The sequence below is a fragment of the Lithobates pipiens genome, unplaced genomic scaffold, assembly GCF_037356315.1.
Source record: "Lithobates pipiens isolate NorthernLeopardFrog02 unplaced genomic scaffold, aLitPip1_a1.2 Scaffold_16, whole genome shotgun sequence".
Taxonomy (NCBI): Eukaryota; Metazoa; Chordata; class Amphibia; order Anura; family Ranidae; genus Lithobates; species Lithobates pipiens.
In genome coordinates this window covers 645,176,575-645,198,669 of record NW_027507748.1, presented here as the reverse complement: position 1 = coordinate 645,198,669, position 22,095 = coordinate 645,176,575, and the positions used below count along the sequence as shown (strand labels likewise).

General features: G+C 42.3%; 1 protein-coding gene across 4 annotated transcripts in view; it reads right to left on the bottom strand.

Moving 5' to 3' along the window:
- Positions 1-22,095, bottom strand: part of ELMOD1 (ELMO domain containing 1) — a 204,686-nt gene that overhangs the window by 136,193 nt on the left and 46,398 nt on the right. For all 4 annotated transcript variants that reach the window (XM_077484322.1, XM_077484326.1, XM_077484323.1 and 1 more), the window contains exon 2: positions 3,746-3,834. In XM_077484322.1, coding sequence (XP_077340448.1) covers positions 3,746-3,762 — 17 coding nt within the window. In that variant the 5' untranslated portion in view covers positions 3,763-3,834. The remainder of the gene's footprint in view (positions 1-3,745; positions 3,835-22,095) is intronic.

Below are 22,095 nucleotides of genomic sequence, written 5' to 3'. Positions count from 1 at the left end.
TTGTGGAGTGCACGACTAATAGTTGTCCTGTGGACAGATTCTCCCACCTGAGCTGTGGATCTCTGCAGATCCTCCAAAGTTACCATGGGCCTCTTAGCGGCTTCTCTGTTTCATGCTCTCCTTGCCCTGCCTCTCAGTTTAGGGGGACGGCCATGTCTTGGCATGTTTACAGTTGTGCCATGCTCTTTCCATTTTCAGATGATGGATTGAACAGTGCCCTGTGAGATGTTCATAGCTTGGGACATTTTTGTTATAACCTAATCCTGCTTTAAACTTCTCCAAAACTTTATCCCTGACCTGTCCGGTGTGTTCCTCAGGCTTCGTGATGCTCTTTGTTCACTAAGTTTCTCCAACAAACCTCTAAGGGCTTCACAGAACAGCTGCATTTATACTGAGATTAAATTACACAAAGGTGGACTCTATTTACTAATTAGGTGACTTCTGAAGGCAATTTTATTCCACTAGATTTTAGTTAGGGGTATCAGAGTAAAGGGGGCTGAATACAAATGAACGCCACACTTTTCACATATTTATTTGTAAAATATTCTGGAAAACCATTTATCTTTTTCCTTCCACTTGACAATTGTGTGCCACTTTGTGTTGATCTATCACATAAAATCCCAATAAAATACATTCATATTTTTGGTTGTTACATGACAAAATGTGGAAAATGTCAAGGGGTATGAATACCTTTTCAAGCATTGTATATTGGTTGTCTCACCTGACAGAAAAAAGGGTGTGGAGAGCTAAAATCACACACTGCAGAGCTTAGTGAGGAGAGTTCTGAGAGTTGATTGGAGGGAAGGGACATACCTCCTCCACACAGCACACAGGAACACAGCTGAGGCTGTCAATCACAGGCTGAAGCTCCCTTCCTGTCACCTTCTCTTGGTGTCAGGAAAACTTGTCAAAAGTGATTCATGTGGATAGCAGAGGAAGAAAGTAGCAGACAGAAATGAACTGAGACAAGTACACACTATAGAGGGATATGCTTTGTTCATATTTCATGTCTGAGGTTTATACCCACTTTAAGGAAACTATGGGGATGGAAACACAGACTATTTGGAGTAGAAAATGTAGGTTGGAATCTGATTGGCTGACACAAATAACAAAAGCAATTGTCTTCCCTATTTCATTCACAAGCAAATTCCACTGTGTGTAAAAATATTCAGGGAACAGATTAAAGCTGAACGTCAGGCAGATATAATCTAACATAGCTATGTATTAAATTATTATTATTTTTTTTTTTTTAAATAAAAGCAATGTGAGTACCCAAATTTAATTTGTTATTAGCCTTTTGCAGCCCCTGTTTAGGAAAGCTCAGACTGGGAGAGGGAGAAGCAGCAAAAGGAGTCAATCAGTTGTGCTGCAGTGATCATGTGCAAACAAGTGATATGCTGATTGATTGAGAGAGCAGAAAAACACTGAAATTAGTTTACCAGTCTGCTGCTTCTCCTTTTCCTTGTCCAGTCATAGGCTGGGGAAAGTGGGGGAATACAATCTGTACTGTAAATATTGCTTAAGGCCGGGTTCACACCGCTGCGATGCGGGAACGCCGCGAATCCGCTGCGTTTTCCCGCATCGCATTACTCCCGCCGGCAGTTCACACTGCCCTATGCGGACTGCTGGGAGTGTCAATGTTATGTTAATGACACCCCCAGATCCGTCCGCATATCGCAGTGCGATCTGCCGACTCGCACAGGAATCGGATCGCATGGTGTGAACCCCCATGCGATCCGATTCTGTTGCGGACCAAAAAAAGGGTCCTGTGCGAGTTTGCTGCGGGAGCGCTGCGAATTCAGCCATACTATCTGTATGGCTGAACTCGCATCGCTACGGAGATCGGATGTGATTTGCGGTGCGAATCACATCCGGATCTCCCCCGCAGCAGTGTGAACCCAGCCTAAAGAGGAGCTCCAGTCTCTTGTGTAAAAATTAAAGTCAGCAGCTACAAAAACTGTGGCTGCTGACTTTTACTAAACAGCCACTCAGCTGTCCCAGGATCCAGCGCTGTGCTCACCCGAGCCCCTTCTGTCCCCGGTGATGGAATCTTAACTGCTGGCTTGCAGCTTCACAGCCGGGTTGCCACTGTGCATGCACAAAGCAGCGCTGCACATTGTGAATGGTCCCGCTGTCTTCTGGGAAATGTAATGTGTCTTAGAAGACTGCAGGGGGGGTACAGTAGAAAATCTGCTCCAAATGACTAGGCGGAAGTGGCATTCATAAATTCATAAAGTGGCATTTCATAAACAGAAATGGGGGAGGAAGCCTTAGGCCCCATTCACACCTGAGCGTAACGTTTTTGAGTGTTTTTCCGGTGTTTTGTCACACGTAGTTGTGCGTTTCCATGTAGTGTTTTCTGGCGTTTTTGAGCTTTGACTTTTTTTTATTAGCCAATAGGAAAAATTACCATCAGTTTTATCATTTGTTGCTATGTTTTTAGATTTTGTCATCTGCTTCCTGCTCCAAAAACGCCCAAACCTGCCCGATTCGATCGACAAAAAAGGGTCCAGAACTTGTCTGAGCTTCAGGCGACTTGGAGTGGAGATGTGAACCATCTCCATTGAGAATAATGGATTTTTTGCCCTCCAGCGTTTTGTAGCTTCAGGCGTCAAGCTACAAAACGCTCAGGTGTGAATGGGGTCTTAAAGCCCTTTTGGGTGAAGCTCTGCTTTAATTGCAGCAAAGTAAATTCAGGTCTTCTGCCCACTCGGACAGTGCTGTGTTGTGTAAAACTCAGAACTGGATGGACAGAATGGCAAATCATTTGGTAGGTATAATGCCGGATCTTGTTGTCGGAAAATCCGATCGTGTGTGGGCTCCATCTGACTTTTTCCATTGGAATTTCTGACACACAAAGTTTGAAAGCAGGATCTAAAATTTTCCGACAACAAAATTTGATCGTTTAAATTCCAATCGTGTGTAGACAATTCCGACAGACAAAGTGCCACGCATGCTCATAATAAATTATGAGACAAAATCTATTGGCTACTGCCCTCTTTATAGTCCCTACGTATGTGTTGTACGTCACCACGTTCTGAACAATCGGATTTTCCAACAACTTTGTGCGAGTAAGTCTTTTACCTTGCTGCACATTTTCACTGGCAAGTTGTACATTTGCAGAGCACCTGAAGCTCTAGTTGACACTTTTCCAATTGGTAGCAAATTTGCATGGCAAGTCTCTAGTAAGAACAAAGTTGCAGTGCTGATTCTACAGCAAAAGCTCTGCCAGTCTACAGCATGAAAATTAAGCCACAGTGACCCCTGTGGTGGGATGACTATTGCACAACAGAACTGAACCAGAACTTGAAGCAGACTTGCAGAATATTTGCAAAGAAAGTTGATCTGGAGTCATGCAATGTGGACTTGCTGCAATTGTGCAAAAAGATTGTAAAGCCTGGCAAGTCTAGCAATAGCTTAGTAAGTCATTTTCAAAATGCAGCTCATTTGCTTGCTATCTGGGTACTAAAGCAATGTGAGCATAAACACAAATAACTTCACCATATGCAAAAAAATTGAATAAATGAACATCAGCAGCCGCTGTGCTCAAATTTTTAACTGATGGAAACAACTGCAGCAGTGCTCTATAGGGGGCTGAGGCTTGTGGATAATATAGCCTTGTTAGAATACAGTTTTATATATACCTTTGAAGCTCACAAAATGGCCCCTGCCATAAGGGAAGTGCTGGGTAGATGTCATATTACTTCAAAAAAGTTAAGATGAAAACACGTTGCCGATTACTCACTTCATGAAGTGCTTCATTGTTGATGTCTCGGAGATCCAAGTGTCCAATCTTCAGCAATTTTCCCGATAATAGACTTGTACTGACAAAACCTGAAAAGAGTCAGCAGGGAAGACAGCTTAGAAAACATGAAATGCTCGGCTCTTGTGTTCCAGCAATTCTAAGAAGTTTAATCACTCGGCGCTTCAAGTCATTTACATGACCATTTTTATCTCCTCTAACATTTCACATGCAGAGTGTTTTAATATTTACTTTTAAACTAAAGACCCGTAAATCAAATGTGTGATGGGAATAGAAATAAATGCACAGCACCGAGGCTTTCATTTTAGTACTGCAGCAAATCTACACCAAACATTGCTTCACCTTTCTCAGTTATTTTCAGTCATATAAATCTAGAAACTGCCTACGTGGTTCCACCAAAACACAAAGGAGCGCACATAGCAGTCCCTCTTGAATGCTTATATTTTCAAAATGACGGGTGCAAGCTGGTGCATTGTTAGGAAAAGCTAATGGAGTGTGGACAAACCCCAGCTTCAGTTTTACCTCCAGGAAAAATAATTGCAAAAGGCCAAAATGATCCAAACCAGGAGATCCACCACCCCCGAGAACATGGCTCCCTGCAATCAAGTGCCACCAACTGGGCTACATGGCAGTTATCACAGTGCTTATATATATATTATATATATATATATATATATATATATATATATATATATATATATATATATCTTAAAGTGTGGAACTTTAGTCTGAGAAAATGAATCGATCACTTCAGGTTGGCCCCTTTTGCAGGTTTATCTATGTAAAACATTAAAAATAAGTGTCTATATTGTTTAAAATCCAGTAATACACTGCCTCACCTTGCTTTGCACATGCTCAGTTGCTCTCTATTCTCGGCACTGTGCCTAAAATCAGAACCACCAAAGGACAATCAGATAAGATCTTTAAAACTTACTGTTGCTGAAGGGGGAAGAAAAAAATATGAATGAAATCTGCTCACTGGGGGGAGAACCTCTGGGGGAATCTAGGATGGAAAAGGATCTGGGGGTCCTAGTAGATGAACAAGCTGGTGCTAACAAAGCTAACAGAATATTGGCATGCATTAAAAAGGGGATTAATTCCAGAGATAAATCAATAATTCTCCAGCTCTACAAGACTCTGGTCCTGCTGCACCTAGAGTATGCTGTCCAGTTCTGTGCACCAGTCCTCAGGAATTTACTGCAAATGGAGCGAGTACAAAGAAGGGCAACAAATCTAATAAGGGGTCTGGAGGATATTAGTTATGAGGAAAGGTTGCGAGCACTGAACTTATTCTCTCTGGAGAAGAGACGCTTGAGAGGGCATATGATTGCAATTTACAAATACCGTACAGGTGACCCCACAATAGGGATAAAACTTTTTTGCGGAAGGGAGTTTAAGAAGACACGTGGCCACTCATTAAAATTAGAAGAAAAGATGTTTAACCTTAAACTACGTAGAGGGTTCTTTACTGTAAGAGTGGCAAGGACGTGGAATTCCCTTCCACAGGCGGTGGTCTCAGCGAGAGGGGCATCAATAGTTTTTAAAAACTATTAGACAAGCACCTGAACGACCACAACATACAGGGATATTCATTGTAATACTGACATATAATCACACATATAGGTTGGACTTGATGGACTTGCGTAGTTTTTCAACCTCACCTACTATATAACTATGGATACTTACCTCTCTGGAAGGCAGCAAATGAATTCTTCATTCTATTGCAGAGCTAGCTGCACTGCTATCCAACATTTTTGGGTGTGCCAGATAATGTGTGCCCTGCTGTATGCCATGGCTCCTACAGCCAGGTTCCTACAGCCAGACGCCAAGTCTAAGGCCGCGTACACACGCGCGGACTGTTCGCCCAACCTTGTCCGCTGAACAGTGTTTGGGCGGACAGTCCGCTCGTGTGTGGGGCTTCAGCGGACAGTTTCAGCGGACAGTTGGCCGAACAAGGTCTTACGGAAATTCCGAAAAACTGTCCGCTGAAACAAGGTTTCAGCGGACTGTTCGCTCGTGTGTAGGCTTGTTCGGCCAACTAAGTCTCGCGCATGCTCAGAAAGGATTTCCACGTCGGAAGGTTGCATTGCAGTGTATAGGACGTCGTATTTTTCGTCCCGTCGTACGTGCCGTTCACGTCATCGCGCACGGTTTCAGCAAACTGTTCGTCCGTCGTGTGTGGCCATGTCCGTCCATGCTAAGTTTGAGCGGACTGTTCGCTCAAACTGTTGGACGGACAAAGTTGGGCCAACAGTCCGCGCGTGTGTACGCGGCCTGAGTGTCATAGCTACATTTGGCAGCCCAAAACGGCTAGGAACTTTGCCACCAAAATCCTGAAACTATATAATAAACCAGAGGATAGCTCATTCCACTAGGGTAGACTGACCCTTTAACTGCTAGTAATTATTGTATAATATTATTGCTTATATTTGGTATTCAAAAATATATATAAGGGCTATAAAAAGAGAACCCAGTAAACTTATTTTTACCAACTGCCAAGCAAATCAAAACCCCTGAAGCTAGAGGAAGAATGGAGTGGAAGAGCTCAGTATCCCCTTTAACATTCATCAGGCATTGCATCATGTTAGCTTGAACCTTGCACGTAATTTGTCCAGGCTGTGCCATCTCATTGATTGGCTCATGTTGATAATGTGGGTGAAATGAACCTTGAAAAGCGTGTGTACTGAATGCTGTAGTGCATTGATCACCTGCGTGAACCTTTCACTAACTTTGCAAGTCTGCATGAATACACTCTTCACATGTTATAATACGTTGTATAAAACCTATCCCTAACTTAGCACTTCCACCTAGCAGCACTAGAGCCACTGGTTCGAATCCCAACCATGACACTAAGGGGTTTATTTACTAAAGCTAGAGAGGGAAAAATTAGTCACAATTCTGCAGAGAAACCAATCAGCTTCCAGGCTTTATTGCTAAAGCTTATTTAAACAAGCTGAGGTTAGAAGTTGAATGGTTTTCTGCAGAATTACGACTACTTTTGCCCTCTCTAGCTTTAGTAAATAAACCCCTAACTGTCTGGAGTTTGCATGTTCTTCCTGTGCCTGGGTGGGTTTCCTCTGGGAACTCCGGTTTCCTCCCACACCACAAAGACATGCTGGGTAGATTAATTGGCTCCTATATAAATCAACCCCAGTATGTGTGTGTCGCTAAATAAAATTCAACACTTATTCAAAAGTCCATTCAAAGAGTTTCCACAGATCCAAAGGGATCACACTAAGTATAAGACAAAGACGGTATCTGTAAGTGGTAAAATGATCCTCCACAAACACCTCCAAATTGGGCCTCTTACCCTCATGAATGGACCACTAGATTATAGGTGGTCTACAGTGCTTAATCATCCATCTGGCATGTTCCCGTTCCTCAAAGACTGCACAAAGGTTATGGTTCAGATACTGTTATCCCCTCTGTGTGATTGTGAATTAGGGATCTTAGATTGTCAACTCCTTGAGGGCAGGGACTGATGTGAATGTACAAAATGTATGTATATATGTAAAGTGCTGTGTAAATTCACGGTGCTATATAAGTACACTAAATAAAGAAATAATACCTTTTAGCCCCCATTCACATTATAAATGTCATCATCTGTGGGCATGTTGTCATGCACAGGGTAGGTCATTCTTTTCAGTGGACTGCCTTATGCGCAACAGATATGGCAAAGAAGCCCACGTACACCATTTAGATTTGTGGTGCTCTGTGAATGGTCCTGCAGCCTCCTGGGACACATGACTACAAGAGGGGAAGGGACAGGGAAAGGAAGTAGGCGAGTATTACGGAGGTAGGAGCGGGTACCAATAAAAATCAGTACGGTACTCACTTTCCCCCTCCCCTGAAATGAAACCTGCAACTCAGTTACAGGCTGGAGGGGGGAGGGAGCGCACCAATGGGTCCTCACTTTTTGAGTGAAGTTCCACTTGAAATTATATCTAAAACCGTTTATTATTATTTTTTTGGGATAGAATAGAGAAGGGTTAACAAAGCTGTTAGGTTTTTATTTTGCCGTGGGTGCTCCATGCAGACAAGACGGGGGGTATTTACAAAAGGCAAATCCACTTTGCACTGAAAGTGCACTTGGAAATGCAGTCGCCATAAATCTAAGGGGTAGATTTGAAATTAGTGGAAGCTCTGCTCATTTTATAATCCAATCATGTGCAAGCTAAAATGCTACAGCGACTGCAAGGCCAAGTTTCCCCCTTAGACTGTTGTCACCAGAAAAAGTGTCCCCCCCCCCCCCCGTTTAAAATGTACCCATTTTTCCAGTTCTGGTTCAAAATGTTGGATTTTTCCTTGTTTTTATATTCAGTAACAATGGTCCCCTGGACAAATTGAGTTAGACGTGAGACAGAAAGAAAAAAAAAACCCAAGAGAGGTTCTAAGTGTAAAAAAACACTTTACCAGGAAAAGTATATCTGATTCTAGGTCCACTTTAACCTTTAGAATTCTATTGATAACATTTACTGGCCTAAAATCCGTCTTCTCAGATTTTCTGGATACTATTTTTGTAACTATGAGACAGAGTGGTGAATATTATAGATGAATAGTCTGTGTATGTGTGCTGCGGTTTGTAAATCGGAACATTCATCACACAATCAAACGCCAGAGAAGCCCCAGACGGCTGAAGGTCGGTCGATTGTGGGTTTCAATTATAGCTTAGTGAAGTTGAAGTCTGCATGGCCCAGCATTAATCTTAATGAGGTAAAATAGATGTCAATTATTTCCCCCTGGGTAAACGTGGATTTCATTTACAGAGCAGTGTAGTACAACACAAGGTAAAATCAACTACTATATTTTCACATTTTTTATTTTTTTTAAATCTGACAGAAATTTATTTTACAACTCAAAGGATAGGTTCACATCTGTGCAGGTTGTAGTTGATGCATTTTTCCAGCGCATTTTGGAACACGCCTTTTTGAAAGTACGACAGTTCTGTTTAGTGTGACTTTGATGCTACTTTATACTCTCTGGCACTTAAGTAGCATCAAAGTAGTGCAGAACCAAATGGTACCTGGTTTTCACCTTCCCCTGCCGCAACGCGCTTTGCGCATTCGCAGTGGAAAACTGCCTGCGAAGCCAGAAGGCTTTACTGCTGGTTTCCCTTAGCTGAGATGGCGGCGGCAGCAGCACCCGAGCAACAATTGAAATTGGATTCGCGGACAGTTAAGTGTCCTTATATTAAAGGAGAAGTTCAGCCTAACATTAAAATCACTACATCAATAGACATCCACAATCTAACACTAACCTATCTAAAGCAGTAAAGAAGAAATCAGTATACATACCTTTTCTGAAGCCGAACTGACCCGATTCCACACTGATCTGTGTAGGCGGGTGCAGAGGAGGCAGCTGACAAAGAAAGCCCCATAGTTAGTCTATGGGTGACATCACTTCCCATTCATTTCCCAGCCATTGTTGGCTGTTTCCTCTGCAGAGCTTCCACCACTGGAGATCGGACCAGATCGGCTTCAAAAAAAGTATATATACTAATTTCTTCTTTACAGGGCTAGATAGGTTAGTGTGAGATCGTGGTTGTCTATAGACATAGCGATTTTAGTGTTATGCCCCATACACACGGTCGGACTTTCCGACCACAAAATCTGTCGTTTTTTTTCTGACAAATTTTGTCTGAAACTTGTGTTGCATACACAAGTTCACACAAAGTTGTTGGAAAATCGTTGGAAGATCGTTCTGAACGAGGTGACGTCAAACACATACGTCGGGACTATAAACGGGCTGTAGCCAATAGCTTTCGTCTCTCAGTTTATTCTGAGCATGTGTGGCACTCTGTCCGTCGGAATTGTCTGCACACGATCGGAATTTATGCGATCGGATTTTGCTGTCGGAAAATTTTAGATCCTGCTCTCAAACTTTGTGCATCGGAAAATCCAACGGAAAAAGTCAGATAGAGCCCACACACGTCAGAAAATCTGACTATGTGTATGGGGCATTAGGCTGGAGTTCTCCTTTAAAAGTCAGCAGCTACACTATTTGTAGCTGCTGACTTTTTTTTTTTCTGAAGGATACTGGAGCTCCGTTTTAAAGGATAGGGTTAAATGTTAGGGGTAATTATTAGGGTTAGCGGTACTTGTTAGGGCTAGCGTTCCAGGGCTGAATATAGTATAGTAACTGTTGAATATAATATCACGTGTTGCGGATCCTAAGGAAGTAACTTGTTTGTGAAACAAGTCGATCTGCTTTTACGCTCATTGATACATATACACATATATCTGTGGAAATATGTATATGCCACTAATTTTATAATATGCTTCGTTATAAACTATCGGAATTTGGTGTGGCCGTGTGCAGGCAAGACAGCTTGAGCCGAATACTGTCGGAATTCCATCGGGAAAAACGTCAGAGCTTTTTCCGACAAGAATTCCGATCGTGTGTACACGGCATAAGGGTTTAAGTTCTGTTTGGAGATGGATTTTAAATAAATATTTTAGTTTTAACACAAATGCAATCCTTCTTGGCCAATATGAATAAACACCAGGTTCTTCTCCCACTCCCGTTAAATACTGTTCTTTGAGCTAAGGTCTATGTGGCTTCACCCAAATCCAAACCTGCTCATGGCTAAGACCTTGTTCATATTGAGCATCCTGGTACATGAGACTCCTGTGTGTAGGTGTGGGTAGAAGGCACAGGTGGAAAGCTGCTGAAGCTGGATGGTATCCCGAGTGGTACCCAGTATGCACCAAGGGACGAATGCTCTGAATATCAGTCCTGGGTGCTTACTGCCCTAAACGCCAGTAAGGCTTGGTGCACTGTCCAGCCACATCAGTTGTCAGCCTCTCACTGAGCTTTACAAGCTCCATGGCATCTTTACATTCTTCCTGCAACTAAATGCCGGAGTCTCCTGCACCAAGGCATAAACGTCCATTGTGCAGGAGGCCTAAGAAAAATACTTCATTCTCCAACCTTCTGAAATCCATTTCTCCTAGGAAAGCAATAACAAAAAAAAAAAAAAAAAGCAACCAACAAGAACAGTACCGTCCCCCCTCTGAGACATTACAGCACGAGCACTATTGATTCACAGTGTGCATCCTTGTAATTTCCACCAACATCTGTCCTATCACAGCCGATGACAGTCACCTTCAGTGTCAGACATTCTGTATGTTGCACAAAGTAGAGTCTGGCACAGGAGAATACTTGTCTCGTTTGCTGGCAAAAGTATTGCTCTGCTTGACTACATTACACTCAAATGATGCTCAGTAAAACTCTGCGTGTTCTGGGATGTAATTGTTGTGACAAAGCGAGAAGCGCACAAGGACCTGATTTCTGGGCTGCCATGAGAATGGTGGCTGAAGAGGGGCGGGCATGACTCATCTGTCCAAACTGATAAACCAACTGAGCACACAATGCTTGGAAAACATATTCAAAATGAGCCACAGGAACAACATCTTACTCTGTGATTTTTAGAGATCAACGAGGTCTAGCGGGAGCAGGATTGACAGAATAGCATGGGACCTAAGAGTCAGCTCTGGGCTACAAATGGGGGGTCTAGTTTAGAGTGAGCACCTGAAACAGACCCTTCTGTCTGTTAACAGGGAGCTGCTGTATAATGGCAGTCAATGGTTGGTTGGGAGTCAATTTTATTTACATTGTTGTTATAATTTTTATACCAATGATACACTGAGCAAAATTATAAAACGCAACACTTTTGTGTTTGCCCTTATTTATCATGAGCTGAACTTAAAGATCTACAATTTTTTCTATGTACACAAAGGTCCTATTTCTCTCAAATATTGTTCCCAAATCTCTGTAAATCTGTGTTAGTGAGCCGAGATAATCCATCCACCTCACAGGTGTGGCATATCAAGATGCTGATTAGCCACTTAAAGCGGTTCTGCACACACTTTCAAAAGTTAGGCTCATTCGTTTTATAAATGCATAATTTATTTTATTTTATTTTTTTTATCGTACCTGTTCATGTTTGTAATCTTAGTTTTCATTCCCTGCGGCTGTGGGCGGTGTTTGTGCGAGTACTGTCTCTTGGGATCTTGCGTAATTCATCCCAGGAGTCCATGCGGAGGTCCAATGCGAAATCTTGCGTTATTTCAACGGAGTGACGTCATTACGCCGGCCACGTTTGGAGAGATTTTTGAAACTTGCCATTGTTAGGGAGGGCATCCGTTGTGATGGCAACATATATGATTACGCCACGCGGCGCAGTTGCCACAGAGCATGCGCGGGATCCACCAAGGAATTCTGGTACTTGTAATGCAATCGAACAAGGAAGTGATTGTTTGTGGGCTTCAAATGCCCACAAGCAAGATGACATCTGCTGGGTAAGATTTTTAAAACTATCGATTAGACAGGAAAACGGACCGGGATACTGGGAAGCATCAGTACAAGTATGTCTGACTTTACTTTTAAACAGTATAAAAAAAATTTAAAAAAATAACTTGTGTGCAGAACCGCTTTAAGGACCAGCCTCGTTTTGGAGTTTAGGTGTTTACATGATTAAAACTGTTTTTTTTTTTTGCTAGAAAATTACTTAGAACCCCCAAACATTATATATTGTTTTTTTTTCTAACACCCTAGAGAATAAGATGGTGGTCATTCCAATACTTTTTTTCACACCGTATTTGCGCAGTGGTCTTACAAGGGCACTTTTTTTTAAAGAAAATAAGACAACAGTAAAGTTAGTCTCATTTATTTTTTTTATATTGTGAAAGATAATGTTACGCCAAGTAAATTGATACCCAACATGTCACGCTTCAAAATTGCGCCTGCTCGTGGAATGGCGTCAAACATTTACCCTCAAAAATCTCCATAGGCGACATTTAAAAAATTTGACCGGTTGCATGTTTTGCGTTATAGAGGCTAGAATTATTGCTCTTGCTCTACCGATCGCTGTGATACCTCACATGTGTGGTTTGACCACCATTTTTACATGCGGGCGCTACTCATGTATGCGTTTGCTTCTGCGTGCAAGCTCATTAGGACAGGGCGCTTTAAAAAAAAATGTATTTTTTTATTTTACTATTTCACTTTTATTCCTATTACAAGGAATGTAAAGAAGACAGAAAAAAAAGCATGACGGGTCCTCTTAAATATGAGATCTGGGGTCAAAAAGTCCTCAGATCTCATATTTGGACTAAAATGCCAAAAAAATTAAAATAAATTGTCATCTGAAAAAATGACATTGAAAAAATGTGGCTTTAAGAGCTATGGGCAGAAGTGACATTTTGACGATGCTTCCACCCTCCTATGGTATGGAGACAGGTGGGGGCCATCTTAGCCTCACTCGTCTCCATACCAAGGACGTGAAAGGATCCGATCGCCACCACCACTGACGGCTACAGTAAGCGTCGGAGGTCGAGGGAGAGCAGCAGGAGGGGGTGGCACCTCTCCCCCGGCCAATAACGGTGATCACGGCCACAGAGACCACCATTATCGTAAAGAGGACCGTCTCCTGAAAAGATGGATATCTTGGTTGTGGCAGTTGCTACCGAGATATCCAGCTTCAAGTGGTAGACAGCATGATTATTGCACAGGTATGCCTTAGACTGGCTGCTGTGTTGAGTTATTTTGAGGAGACAGCAAATTTACACTGTTATACAAGCTGTACACTCACTACTTTACATTGTAGCAAAGTGTCATTTCTTCAGTGTTGTCACATGAAAAGATATAATAAAATATTTACATAAATGTGAGGGGTGTACACAATATATACACAACTGTGTATATATATATATATATATATATATATATATATATATATACATATATATATATATATACATACACACAGTTGTGCTCAAAAGTTTGCATACCCGGCAGACATTTTGGCATTTATATTGAAAATATGACTGATCGTGCCAAAAAACTGCCTTTTTTTGTCAAGGATAGTGATCACATGAGGCCATTTATTAGCACATAGTTTTTTTGCTCTTTTTAAAAGGAATACTGTACAGTATTGTTCAATCATTTAATAATTCACACATATTCGAAATTGCAAGCAGGTTTCTCTGCCAATTCGCATGCCATGAGAGTGTGACCGGCTCTTTATGGAGCCAGTTGAAAAAGGGCCCGGTGCACCTTTGGGTCCGGTTCAGGCTAAAATTGGGACCTGAGTTGCACCAGAACCGTTATACAGGAACGCACCAGACCCCTGGCATGAACCCACAGCTGCACATGTGTGACCCCAGCCTCAGGAATAAAACATATAAGGAGATACTTCCGAAACGTAACATGTACAGTCTGGAGGAAAGAAGGGAAAGAGAGATATGATTGAAACCTTTAAATAAATCAAGGGGGTGAGTAAGGTGCAAGAGGGCGGGAATTTTAATATGAAACCAAGATCAAGAACACGGGACATGACCTTACACTAACAGGAGGAAAGTTCAAAATAAATTTTAGAAAATAATATTTTAGACCCCTTTCACACTGGGGCGTTTTTCAGGCGTTTTTAAAGCGCTTTAGCGTTAAAAAAAGCGCCTGTAAAGCGCTTGAAAGAAGCCTCATCTGCAGTCCCAATGTGAAATGTCAGCGCTTGAAAAACGCTCGTAAAGCGCCGCTTAAACTAGCAGCGCTTTACCAGCATTTTTCGAGCGTTAATGGGGCGCTTTTAACCCCTGCTAGTGGCCAAATAAAGGGTTAAAAGTGCCCACAAAACGCTGCTGCCAGTAGCGTTTTTCAGGAGTTTTACAAGCGCTTCCCATTGATTTCAATGGGAAGGGGCGTTTTAGGAGCGTTGTATTCACCGCTGCAAAGAAGCTGCTTGCAGGACTTTTTTTGACGCTCTGCCAGCGCAGCGCCTCAGTGTGAAAGCACTCGGGCTTTTACATTGGGATTGCAGTTGCAGCTTCTTTCTACATTGGGATTGCAGTTGCAGCTTCTTTCAGGCGCTTTTTTTAACGCTAAAGCGCCTGAAAAACGCCCCAGTGTGAAAGGGATCTTGGTGTGAAAGCACTCGGGCTTTTACATTGGGATTGCAGTTGCAGCTTCTTTCAGGCGCTTTTTTTAACGATAAAGCGCATGAAAAACGCCTGAAAAACGCCCCAGTGTGAAAGGGGTCTTACTGAAAGGGTAGTTGACAAAAAAGTTAACAAAAACAAAACAAAAACAACATTAAAAAACACAAAACAGAAAATATAAAAAGAAAAAAAGGGGGCAGACTCGATGGACCATTTGTTTTTTTCTCTGCCATCATTTTTCAATGTAAAATACGGCAACCAGTAAACAGGATCTTGTTGACAGCAGGATCCTGCATAAAAAGATTACTCTATACGCATGTAATAAACACATGCGTACAGCATTACAGCACAAATGGCCTTCTGTTGCTATGACGTAGGCTGTTTTGGCTGCCTAGCGCCCTTATATTGCTAGGATGCAGTCAGCTTCCACTGCCCAGCGTTCTTCCCTTGCTAGGGTGCAGCCATCCTCTATAGTCTGTATAATTAATTTATTTATTTCAGGTACTTATATAGCAGCATCAATTTACACAGCGCTTTACATATACATTGTACATTCACATCAATCCCTGCCCTCAAGGAGCTTACAATCTAAGGTCCCTAACTCACATTCATACATACCGTATATACTCGAGTATAAGCCGAGATTTTCAGCCTCTTTTTTGAGGCTGAAAGTGCCCCCCTCGGCTTATACTCGAGTCATCGCTGTCTGCCCGCTCGATCAGCGTGTCGAGCAGACAGACAGCGGCCATTCTATGATTCAAAAGCCGCGCCTCCGGCTCCGCCTTCGCCTGTGATAGGCGGAACACTGAATTTCCCAGCAGCCTGTGTTCCGCCTATCACGGGCATCTTCTCATCCTCGTACTACGGACGAGGATGATACGACGTCCGTGATAGGCGGAACACAGGCTGCTGGGAAATTCAGTGTTCCGCCTATCACAGGCGAAGGAGGAGGCGCGGCTTTTGAATTTTACAATGGCCGCCGACGAAGAGGGCACGGGACGGAGGCAAGGCAAGGCAAGGCACGGCACGGGACAGGACGGCACGGGACGGGACGGGACGAAGGCAAGGCACGACACGGGACGGAGGCTCGGGACAAAGGCTCGGGACACAGGTAGGCTGGACACACACACACACACACACACACACACACACACACACACACACACACACACACACACACACACACACACACACACACGGATGGAGACACACACACACAGGGATGGATGGATGGATGGATGGAGACACACACACACAGGGATGGATGGATGGATGGATGGATGGAGACACACACACACAGGGATGGATGGATGGATGGATGGAGACACACACACACAGGGATGGATGGATGGATGGACACACACACACACAGGGATGGATGGACGGACACACAGGGATGGACGGACACACAGGGATGGACGGACACACAGGGATGGACGGACACACACACAGGGATGGACAGGCATGTCTCACCCTCGGCTTATACACGAGTCAATAAGTTTGCCAGTTTTTTTGGGGGTAAATTGGGGGCCTCGGCTTATATTCGGGTCGGCCTATACTCGAGTATATACGGTACACATTTGGGACAATTTAGACAGGATCCAATTAACCTACCAGCATGTCTTTGGAGTGTGGGAGGAATCCGGAGTACCCGGAGGAAACCCACGCAGGCAAAGGGAGAACATACAGGTAGTGTCGATATGCAGATATGATATGAGATATGAAGAATTAGGTGTAACCAAGCTGGATCAATGTAAGTTTAAAAAAAGATAATTCCTTGCTCTGGCTCCTGCCGGGAGACTGCAAAGTGCATCATTACCCGATCAATCATCCTTTTAATCCTTAGCTATATGGGATAGATTTAAACAGGCATCAGGTTTGATATCTCCTCATGCTCCCATGCTTTCCATGCTTTCCTACTTTTATAACCCAGCGTTCTACTCTGCATTTATTTCCCCTTCCTCCTTATCACTGGTTCCGTCTGTAGTTGGCGAGAAGTTCGTTTCTTTGTCAGATTTTAAATCGCTATCAGATTTCCAAGAACAATTACTGATATCTCTAGGTTAAGCGTTTCCACACTACAAATACTGATCTGGACCTGGCGATTGAGACAGAAGACTGGATATATATATATTTGGCATTAAACCCTTGTGGCATCTCATCACAATTATATCCCATCTTATCTCTTAATTTGCTTCTGTGGAACCGGAGGTCCAGAGAATCCATTTCCATATTTGGTGGACTTGTCCACTGGTGAAGTCTTTCTGATCCGAAATCTTCCAAACTCTCAGCTAAATGAAGGTGCACAGGCAAATATTGCTCCAGGCGAAATCACCTCCTATACCCCCTGCTCTGAGGGAAAGGGTGCCTGTCCAGTCTGATGTGAACTGAGGAATCCAAGTATATGCAGAGAAAGGGGTGACTGCACTCTAGTCCTCAGAATAATGGTAGCTTTATTGATAAAATCCAAATAAAATATACACCACAGATCCAGGACACGATGACAATACAAATGGTAAGACATTTCACACAGATTGCACCAAGTCCTCCAAACTCTCCCAGTTGCTCCAGTGTTGCTCTCTAACCTGACCCCCCGGTAGCTTAATTAAACATAAGCCCTTTGGAGTTGGCCAAGATTTAATTTAAACTCTTGCTTCAAATCACTACATCTTCTAAGAAAACAATCACCAGAACTTGGAAAATTGCCTCATTTGTCTCCTCATGAGCACATAGGGTTACCCAGGCTATGATACATGCAAAGATTGAAGCAACCCTACAGGATTGGATTCATAACTACACTAAAATCTGGCAACCGTGGGCCAATCATTTTCTCCCACCTAACTTTTATACGTCTCTTCTGGGGCCTCAACCTTCTGGCGACCTGACATGTGGGGTTTCCCTGTAAAGACACTATGGCGTTGACAAATCATAAAGTTCCAGTCACTTCCATCAAATGAAATATTCAAATTGGGCAAACATGCACACTTGTACCCATGATGAGGGAAGACACCCCAAAGCCATCCCGGGCACTAGACGTTTGACTCCATCTGAAAGGCTTAGACATAGGATTATTATTATACAAGATTTATATAGCGCCAACAGTTTACGCAGTGCTTTACAATGTATAGGGGGGACAACACAATTAGAGTACAGTTCAATACAAAAGTTACAGGAGGGCCCTGCTCCTAGAGCTTACGGGGTGGTACAAAAGATAATAGCTGCAGAGAATGATTTGATGGGGGTGGCTAGGGGACAGTTAGGTGGGTGTGCGATAGGCTTCCCTGAATAAATGAGCTTTCAGGGAACTCCTAAAGGTGGACAGGGTAGGGGCTGATCGAATATATTGGGGCAGGGAGTTCCAGAGGATGGGAGAGGCTCTGGAGAAGTCTTGAAAGTGAGCATGAGAGGAGGTAACAAGGAAGCTACAGAGCAGGAGGTCCTGGGAGGAGCTGAGGGGACGATTTGGGTGATATCTGCAGAGGAGGTTGGTGATGTAGATGGGGGTGATGTTGTGAATGGCCTTGTATGTTATGGTTAGCATTTTGAATTTTACACGGTGGGGTGGGGGGGGGGGGGGCAGTGAAGGGATTGGCAGAGAGGAGCAGCAGTCACAGATCGGTTAGTGAGGTGTATTAGTCTAGCAGCAGAATTCATAATAGACTGAAGGGGGGATAGCCTGCTTAAGGGTAGGCCATTAAGGAGAGAGTTGCAGTAGTCAAGGCGGGAAATAACCAAGGAGTGAATAAGTTGCTTTGTGGTGTCATTAGTCAGGAAGGGTCGAATTCTGGAGATGTTGCTGAGGTTAAGGTGCAGGATTTAGCCAGTGATTGGATATGGGGGCTGAAGAAGAGGCCAAAGTCAAGGATTACACCAAGGACCCTAGCATGTGTGGAGGGACCAATGGTTGTGTCGTTGATATTAATAGTGAAGTCACAGGGGGGGGGACCGTGAAGGAGGAAATATAACAAGCCCAGTTTTAGAAAGATTGAGTTTAAGGAAGTGGTGTGACATCCATATTGATATGTCATTCAGTAAGTTTGAGATCTGTGAGGAGATCGAGGGGGTGAGTTGAAGAGTGGACAGATAGATCTGGTTATCGTTGGCATAGAGGTGGTATTGGAAGCCATGGGAGGCCCAGGGAAGAGGTATGAGGGATGTCCACCATTGTTGGAGAGAGCCCCCAGATGAAGATGAAGGTTCCCCGATGTGACCGCAAATGAAGGCTAATGTTCTCTCGTGTCTGTAGGCTCTATTATAAAACATACTAAAGCAGTAAGATACACAGCTATCTACATTCACCCATATAAAATGGGTTAAAGAACTATATATATATATATATATATATATATATATATATATATATATATATATATATATATATACATATATGTACACACATACTATAATATATATATATATATATATATATATATATATATATATATATATATATATATATATATATATATATATATATATATATATATATAATATATGATAAAATACGATTTTTACGCTAAAGGGTTTTTATATAGTACTATGACGTAAAAAAATTGTACATGAGACCTTGACTTAGTAAGAATCCAATAAACACATCTGGAGCCATGCAGCAGGAAGCTCCTGGGACTCATGTTAAGCGGGTTTATGAAATGCCAAGCGCAGGATACATTGCAGCTCCCAGCATTTATGACTCACTCTGCTTTTATTCTACGTGTTATACGCCTCATCTAATCGTAATTCTGAAAAACAAACATGCCGAATCATTTTTCATTTAAATGCTGCTCTGAGGTTCCAGCCAACCGATCTATATTTTCCAATCTTATGAATGCTATAAAGTCAGAACACATCCTTATATTGCCTTGTTATATATCATTATTTTTGGGGCACATTTGAAAAATATAATCGCGAGAAAAAGTGAGCTTCTAACGAGCCAGTGAGTTCTAACTCTCGCAGCCTTCTGGCAAAGACCAGAATTAATAGACCCTAGTCTGGGATTCTATCTTCATATTTGGTAATAACATCTACCTACACAGATCAGGAAAAAAAGGCATAGGTCTCATGCGCACAGGCACTCTTGAGTTGTCCTCATATGGGTCCCAGAATTCAGAGGCTCCAAGAGATTTGGGGTAGAAAAGAGCTTCCAACGCTGACTATGGGTACTTTGATCCTGAAATGATTAACCTACCTGAGGACTGAAATAGCCAGAAAGCAGCTGGCAGGAGTCCATGAGGTGTTGTATAGAACAGCACACAATCGTGAGAGGGCTGTGGGCTGGTTATCTGCTAATACACAGCTGGGCTCCTGTGGCCCCTTTCCTGGACTCCTCAAGCCAGTGGAAACTCTAAAACCCAGTTGTGGGACAAGTTTATGCTAGCAGTGAGCCAAATCTTTGCATTTGTACCTAAAGTGTATGGACTCTTTTGGCTTGTTCATGCTGAAGAAAAGTTACTTTGTTTTGCCTGAATAAAAACTGTAATGCCCTGTACACACGACCGGTTTTCACGTTGGAATAAACTATGAAGGTTTTTCTGACAGAATTCTGACAGAATTCCGCTGAAACTGTCTTGCGTACACACGATCACACCAAAGTCCGACCGTCAAGAACGTGGTGACATACAACACGTACGACGGGACTAGAAAACAGAAGTTCAACAGCCAGTAGCCAATAGCTTCCGTCTCGTACTTGCTTCAGAGCATGCGTCATTTTTGGTCTGTCAGAACAGCATACAGACGAGCGGTTTTTCCGTTAGAAATTGGTTCAGTCGAAAATATTTCGAATATGTTCTCTTTCTAGGTCCGTCAGAATTTTCGAAAAAAAAAAAAAGTCCAATGAGGCATACACAGGATCGGAATATACGATAAAAAGCTTCCGTCAGACTTTTTCTGCCGGACATTCTGCTCGTGTGTACGCGGCATTAGTGCTTTTACAAGATGGCTAGCTAGTGAGCTGGACCCCCAAATATCACACCATATAATGCCATTCATTATTATGGTAGCTGTACAATGCTTTGTCTCTCCTAGGAGCAGAAATATGCCCACAATTTATGTGGCCCAAATATGTCTCTGTGCAAAATTTTATATACAGGCAGAAAATTGTAAAGGGAGGAGGGCAACATTTTTTTTTTTTTTTTGCTTTGCCATTCAAAAATAAAAACTTTATTTTATATACTAAACTATTTTAGAACAGCATGTTGGTGTCACTGTACATATACTCTGAAGGCTCATATAGTGTGGTTTCAGGTGTCAGCATGGCTCTACCCTCTTAAACGTATTATTGATCAAAGACGGAAGCTTGTGCTAACATATACATTTAGTAAAAATGCTGCACATGCGTTCATAAAGAGTTTATTTACTTCAGATATTTGTTTGCCCATGTGGTCTTAAAGCGGAGTTCCCCGAAAAAAAAAAAAAAAGAAAACTATATTTTTTACTTTTTGCTATAATAAATATCCAAGAAATAAAAAAGTCTTCATCAGTTTAGGCCAATATGTATTCTTCTACATATTTTTGGTAAAAAAAAATAAAAATACCTGCAATAAGCATATATTGATAGGTTTACACAAAAGTTATAGCACCTACAAAATAGGGGATAGATTTATGGCGTTTTTACTATATATTTATTTTTTTACTAGTAATGGTGGTGATTGCGATTTTAAGCGGGACTACGACATTGTGGCGGACAGATCGGACACTTTTTTGGGACCACTGCCTTTTTTTACAGCTATCAGAGCTAAAAATAGCCACTTGTGAAACAGAAAACTGGCGCTCAGAGTAACAAAACAAAGTAAAAAACAAATTATCCACACAAAAAGTGAAATAAAATAAAAATAATTTTGCAGCTGCTGTATAAAAGTGCTAAGACTTCAAAAATTGCTATACCAGTGAAAACAGCGCTAGCAATGGTAACTACATAAATATACTCAAAAATAAATATCCATCATGATTGTGCCTAAAGTATCATCATATGTGCAAATGATAAAAATATATATAGTATCCATCAAAATTAGTTAAATTAATAAAGTGTCCAACATACTAAACTGCAACACAATAAGTCTCCTTCTTGGGCTGAACTCACCACCCAGGCAACCGGAGCTGATTAGGCAAATATATTAACTGACGGTATAAAGGGATTCAAATGCACACCAGATTGCAAAGGGATCTTCATATAAGTGTTCCACCGATAAGAAAAAAGACTTGATATAGTGAAATAGTGCAAGACTTTGAAAGAATTGGGCATAAAGCGCTACTTACAGGATGCAATGGAAAAATCGAACATTCAGAGCAAACTTCCGCGATTGCCGCTCAGCTCACGTGCGTTCCACGGAGGCAGGAAATGGCGTCAGTGGCTAGACTGTAGACCGGAAATTACGTTGACACGTTTCGCCACTCCTCCAGGAA